The 7,140-nt window shown below is 43.6% G+C and overlaps 1 protein-coding gene across 1 annotated transcript; it reads left to right on the top strand.

Annotated features, from left to right (window-relative positions):
- The first annotated feature begins 670 nt into the window (after window positions 1–670).
- On the top strand, window positions 671–1,618 carry LOC114170273. Its single transcript, XM_028055757.1, has one exon. It carries the CDS (start codon window positions 671–673, stop codon window positions 1,616–1,618), a length of 948 nt encoding a protein of 315 aa, XP_027911558.1.
- The last annotated feature ends 5,522 nt before the right edge of the window (window positions 1,619–7,140 follow it).

Raw genomic sequence — 7,140 nt, 5'->3', positions numbered from 1 at the left:
TCATGCATATGACTCAGGAAGGACTATGAGGTCATGGTTGGGTAATTTGATAATGAGATACTTAATTATGTTATTTTGGGATGGGTGGCATATTTATTTCATGTATTTATTTACATATATATATATATATATATATATATATATATATATATATATATATATATATATATATTGTGCATAGCTCACCCTTTCTGTGTGTGTGGCGATGATCGAATAAACTCGGAGATGATTTGACAGGTGGGCCAGGAAATGCCTAAACTCGGAGCGAGGATAGCCGGGAATTTTGTTTATATGTTATTATTTTGGTTTTTGAGATAAATATGTAAACCTTTGGAAGCCATGTGAATATTGTTTTAGTTTTATAAATTATGGACTCCTAATTTTTATGACTTATATATTCAAGTTTTAAATTTCCCGTGCTTTTGGGAAATAGTTTATATTAAATGCGGTATTTATTTTATTTTGAATTTTATTTATTAAAAATTAGTAATATTTCTTAGGGATGTTACAGTTGGTATCAGAGCAAAAGTTTTGAAAATATTTTTAAATATTTTGGGGCTAGTGGGGAGTGAGCTTATCGATGTGGTTGTTTGTTGCATGTTTGTGTGTTGAATGTTGAAAAGATGTGTGTGGTTTTGTTTGACTAAGCGACTGATATTTAACAGTTGTAATGTGGCGTATCCAGGTTATGGCTGCTAACAAGAGGAGGAGGAGTAGTGGTGCTGATGACATCACTAAGGCGATTCATCGGATGGTGGATGCGATGCAGCCACTAGTAGCAACGCAGCCTAAGACGACGATTGCACCAATCAGGGTGCCGACCGTGGAGGACTTCTTGCGCCACAAGCCAGCTGAGTTCACTGGCAAGGCCTCCCCTGATGAAGTGGATGCATGGCTCCGCAAATGTGAGAAGATCTTCAAAGTGATGAACTGCGAAGATGAGCAGAAGTTGTTGTTCGCTACTTACCTGCTGAATGAGGATGTTGAATATTTGTGGGTAGGCATGCAACAACAGATGGAGACTAGGGAATTACTAGTGTCTTGGGCCAACTTCAAGACTCGTTTCCTGGAGAAGTACTTTCCAGATACAACAAGACAGGACAGGGAGGCTGAATTCCTGGCATTGCAGCAAGGAGACATAACAGTGCAGGAGTATGTTAACAAATTTGAGCACTTGGCGAGGTATTCCTCACAGAACATCACCGAGGAGTGGAAATGCTTAATGTTTGAGCGAGGACTCAGACTTGAGTTGAAGAGGGTGGTAACTCCTTTGAGAGAGAGAAGGTTTCCTGTCTTGGTGGAACAGGCCAAGAGTGCGGAGCACCTTGAGAATGGCCCTGGTCTAGTTGTGAGCCAACATCAGAAAAATGTCGCTGAGGCTAGGCAGATGAAAAAGCCTTATAGCAGACCACAGACATCCCAGCGTCTCTCTTTGCTACTAGTGTGGTGGACCCCATCTGAAGAGGAACTGTCCTTAGTTGGCAGGCGGAGTAGGAGGGTCAGGCGACCGTCGCAAGTGCTTTATATGCGACAAATCGGGACACTTCGCCAACAATTGCCTAGAAAAGAAGAGTCCTGGTTTGAAGAAACCAGTAGCATCGCCAACAGAGAGAGCTAGAGCGGTTGGTCGGGTCTTTGCATTGACCTCCACAAAGGCTACTAAATCAGGTAATCTCATTCTAGAACCATGCTTACTATTGGGTTAGATAGTTTTGGTGTTTTTCGATTCTGGAGCAACACATTCTTTCATTGCTAATGCGTGTGTGGGAAGATTGAATTTGGAGAAACGCGATTTGGGGTGTGAGTTGCTTGTTTCAACTCCCTCATCAGGTCAAGTGGTTACCAGTTAAGTCTGTGTTGGGTGTTCAATGGAAGTGGCAGGTCGCAAATTCAAGGTAAACTTGGTGTGCTTGCCTTTGGAGGGACTGGATGTAATCTTGGGGATGGACTGGCTGTCTAACAATCACATCATAATTGATTGTGGACGGTGCAGTTTGGTATTCCCAGAACATGAGGGATTGAAGCTAATCTCGGCTCAAAGGGCGATAAACGAAGTAGAAGCCGAAGCCACCTACTTTATGATAGTGGCTCATACAGAGAAGAATAGCACTGCCGAGAAGATCAGTGTGATTCCAGGAGTGGAGGAGTATGCTGATGTGTTTCCAGATGAAATACCAGAGTTGCCACCGAGTTGGGATGTGGATTTCACCATCGATCTTTTCCCTGGAGTTGGCCCAGTGTCCATGGCGCCCTATAGAATGGCCCTAGCAGAGTTGGCTGAGTTGAAGAAGCAAATAGAAGATTTGCTTGAGAAGAAGTTCATCCGGCCGAGCGCATCGCCTTGGGGAGCATCGGTACTGCTAGTAAAGAAAAAGGACGACAGTTCGAGGTTGTGCGTTGACTACCGTCAGTTGAATAAGCTGACCATAAAGAATAAGTATCCACTACCGATGATAGATGATCTGTTGGATCAGCTGAGGGGAGCCGCAGTATTCTCTAAGATTGACTTGAGGTCTGGATATCATCAGATCTTAGTCAAACCAGAGGATGTGTAGAAGACGGCGTTCAGGTCATGCTACAAGCATTACGAGTATGTAGTGATGTCGTTCGGGGTGACAAATGCTCCTGCTATTTTCATGGACTACATGAACAGAATATTCCGACCGTACTTGGATCAGTTTATGATCGTGTTTATTGACGACATACTGATATATTCAAAGAGTCGGGATGAACACATAGAGCATCTGAGAGTGGTGTTGGGAATTCTCAGAGAGCATAAATTATATGGGAAGTTGTCGAAGTGTGAGTTTTGGCTGGAGGAGGTACAGTTCTTGGGCCATGTAATCTCAGCCCAAGGAATAGCGGTGGACCCAGCGAAGATTGAGACAGTGGTGAAGTGGGAGAGACCGTAGACAGTTACTGAGGTGAGAAGCTTCTTGGGCGTGGCTGGTTATTACAGGCGTTTTGTGGAAGGATTCTCCAAGATGGTGATTCCATTGACTCAACTCACCAGGAAGGACCAGCCGTTTTCTTGGACAAACGAGTGTGAAGTTTATTTTGAGGACATGAAGCTGAGATTAACCACTGCACCTGTACTAGCTATTCCTGACACAACCAAGACGTTTGAGGTGTACTGTGATGCTTCATACCAGGGTCTAGGTTGTGTGTTGATGCAGGAGAAACAACCTATTGCTTATGCATCTCGGCAGCTGAAGGTACATGAGAAAAACTATCATACACACGACTTGGAATTAACGACGGTGGTTTTGCTTTAAAAACATGGAGGCACTACTTGTATAGGGCACAATTTCAGGTATTCAATGATCACAAGAGTTTGAAATACTTGTTTGATCAGAAGGAATTGAATATGAGGCAGAGGCGCTGGATTAAATATCTGAAGGATTACGACTTTGAGCTGTTATACCACCCTAGTAAGGCTAATGTTGTAGCAGACGCTCTGAGTAGGAAGAAAGCTCATGTGTCGACCATGATGATTAAAGAGTTAGAATTGATAGAGAAGCTGCAAGATATGAATCTGGGATTAGATATGGAGGCAGGTCACATACAGTGCAGCATGTTGAGGATCACTAATGAGTTTCTGGATGAGGTTTGGGTAGAACAGGGTAAGGATAAGGAACTGCAACATATCATTAGTGAGTTGGGCACAAAGAAGAGAAAGGACTTCAGGATGGGTAGAGATGGCATCTGCGTTTCAGAGAGAGGGTATGTGTACCCAACAGTCAGGTATTGAGGAAGATGCTCTTGGATGAAGGGTATAAGAGTCGTCTTAGCATACATCCAGGTATGACTAAGATGTATAAGGACTTGAAGGGGACTTTTTGGTGGACTGGCATGAAAACTGATGTGGCAGATTATGTAGCATCTTGCTTAGTGGGCCAAAAAGTGAAGATCGAGCACCAGAGGCCAGGTGGTACGTTGGAGCCTCTTGAGATTCCTCAGTGGAAATGGGACAGTATTTCCATGGATTTTGTTACGCATCTACCAAGGTCAGTGAGGGGGCATGATTCCATATGGGTAATAGTGGATAGATTGACGAAGTGCGCACACTTTGTACCCATTAATCAGAAGATGTCTCTAGATAAACTGGCAGAGCTGTATGTCAGGGAAATAGTCAGATTACATGGTGTGCTTGCGAGTATCATATCAGATAGAGATCCGAGATTTACCTCGAGGTTCTGGTAGTCGTTGCAGAATACCTTGGGAGATCAGTTGAGAATGAGCTCGGCATATCATCCTCAGACTGATGGCCAGTCTGAGAAAACCATACAATCTCTAGAGGACTTATTGAGAACATGTGTTCTGGATCACCTCGGGACGTGGAGTGATGTGCTACCGTTGGTGGAGTTCACTTATAATAATAGCTACCATTCCAACATTGGGATGGCACCTTACGAGGCCTTGTATGACAGGAGATGTCGGACACCTTTGTGTTGGCAGCAGGATGGACAGTCTGTGGTACTTGGTCTAGAGTTCTTACAACAGACTACTGAGAAGGTAAGGGTAATACAGATCGGATGCGTGCAACTCAGAGTCGGCAGAAATCCTACACGGATAAGAGGAGGAGGCCACTCGAGTTTGAGGCTGGTGACCACGTGTTCCTCAAGGTTACACCTACAGCAGGTATTGGAAGAGCATTGAAGTCGAGGAAGTTGACTCCGCGATTCATCGGTCCATATCATATTACGAGGCGAATTGGATCGGTGGCGTACAAGATTGCATTGCCACCTCACTTGGCAAACCTGCACAATGTTTTTCATGTATCACAGTTGAGGAAGTACGTGGCGGATCCTACTCATGTGCTGGAGCTGGATGATGTACACGTGCGTGAGAATATGACTTTGGGAGTTGGACCGGTGAGAATTCTAGATTCTCAAGTCAAACAACTCAGAGGGAAGGAGATTCAGACTGTGAAGGTACTGTGGGACGAGGTAACCCAGGAGATGACATGGGAGATGGAGGACCTCATGAGGAAGTCTTATCCTCACCTCTTTGCTGGTAAATCCTATTTTCGAGGACGAAAACTTTTAAAGGTGGGGGAATTGTAAGACCCGCAAAAATTAATTAATTAAATAATTACTTAATTAATAAATGCGGGTGGGAAGCGCCTTTATGACATTAATTATGGTTTAATGTGGTGTGGAAAAGTATTAGCTCAAATGGTTGATAGTACTTTTATTGTGTGAGAGGACTTGGGTTCGAGTCCTATGGATGTCAATTATGTGTTGTTGTTTTATTATTAATTTTTAATAATATGTATGAGGATGGAATTGATAATATAAACTATTATTGATTGGAGTGTATCACTAAATGTGAATTGGCATAGTGGTTGTGCTTGGCATTATGAGTGGAGGGTCACGAGTTCAAACCTTGGTAGATGGAACTTAACCTTTATTTTTACTAAACTTAGCTTGGGATGAATGTGGAAAGGTAGAGAGAACCTAGCAGAATGGGGCAGCCAAGAGGGTTGGGAAAACCACCAAATAATTAACCTTGAGGGGAATTAAAACCACAATAAAGCCCAATTTCGTTTTATTTTTAAAACCCATTTTAAAGGCACCTATAAAAGGCAAATTTTAGGTAAAAAGAAGGGTTTCTGCAATTTTTTTGTGGTAGCTTGAGAGGAGAGCAAAATTGGAGAGTGAGAGGTTGAATTGGGTGTGCAAAGGGCTGAAACAAGGTATTGGTGAACAAGGAACTTCCTCTTTGTCTCAATGTTATTCCAAAATTACAGGTTAGGGGAGCTGAACTGTAATTGTAAGCTTTTGGTCATATTGCATGCTTGTGATGCTATTTTGCCATGAAATGTCGTGTTTCCCCATGAGAGGAATTAGGGGTTGGTATTTGGGTACTATTCTATTGGTGTTTTTTTTTTACCTAAATGTATGATTATGATGGATGTTTGCACTATGTACGGTGCTATTGTGAAAATTTGAGGGTTGGGGGACGGTATTGTATTTAAATTATGTTGTATGTTTGCTGCAATCGATACGAGATGTTTTGGTATGAAGTGAAGTGTGAATTGGTATTTTGGTTGCTGTTGTTGCGTGCGTGATCAGTGTAGGAGTCTGCATTTCTTGCTCAGGCGAGCCAGGCTCGCCTAGGCGAGATTAGCAGAGACGCAAACCCTGTTGTCACACGAGCTTCTCGCTCAGGCGATGAGGATTGGGTTTGAGCGACACCTACACTCGCTCAGGCGAGTGAGGTTCGCCTAAGCCAGGTAGTGATGAAGTTTGCGCGTGTTGAGCGCGACTTCTCGTCCAAGCGAGGGGTTTTGTGGGTTTTGAGCGAACCATGGTCTCGCTCAGGTGAGACGGTCTCGCCTAAGCAAGATGTCGCGATCAAGTTGGATGTGTGCTTGCATTATAGCTCATGCGAGACTGAATTGGGTGTTTGGGCGAGAGATGATCTCGCCTAAGCGAGATAACGTGATGAGGTTGTTGTTTTAAGCTCGCTCAGGCGAGGTAAATTAGCCTAAGCGAGGCTAAGGGTTTAGCTTGGACGAGAGTCCCTAGCTTAAGCGAGTTTATGCGAAATTCCATGTTTGTGTGTGCTTGTGTGTGTGATTTGGCTACTTTATCCTAGGTATAGGATGTACATGCATGTGGTGTGGTGTTTGGGCTTGATGGACTAAGTCCAATAGGGGTCTGGGATGTGCTTGGTGGTTGGACACATGATGGGCATGGAACTGGTTGAGTTCCCGTCGGCTACTAATGGGCGAGGAGTCCTTAGTATGGTGATTACATGTGTCAGACGCACAATGGGCAAGGAACTGTTATGTTCTCGTCGGCTACTATTGGGCGAGGAGTCCATAGTATGGTGATTGCGTGCGTGCTAGGGTCCAAGTTATGAGGCTTGGATGATTTACTACAGGCGAGGAGTGTATAGGGCAGGACTATGAGCGAGATAGGCTCATAGGGTTGGACCACAAATGAGTTAGTTTCGTGGGAGCACAGTGGAGTCCCAAGACTTAGTTCATGCATATGACTCATGAAGGACTATTAGGTCATGATTAGGTAATTTGATAATGAGATACTTAATTATGTTATTTTGGGATGGGTGACATATTTATTTCATGTATTTGTTTATATATATTGTGCATAGCTCACCCTTTCTTTGTGT

The sequence above is a fragment of the Vigna unguiculata genome, chromosome 11 (genome assembly GCF_004118075.2).
Source record: "Vigna unguiculata cultivar IT97K-499-35 chromosome 11, ASM411807v1, whole genome shotgun sequence".
NCBI classification, from domain to species: Eukaryota; Viridiplantae; Streptophyta; class Magnoliopsida; order Fabales; family Fabaceae; genus Vigna; species Vigna unguiculata.
Note: the sequence above shows the minus strand (reverse complement) of the source record. Positions and strands in the feature narration are given on the sequence as shown.

Coding starts and splice junctions, on each gene's coding strand:
- LOC114170273 (XM_028055757.1), top strand. CDS start 671: ATGTGGCGTATCCAGGTTATGGCTGCTAACAAGAGGAGGAGGAGTAGT.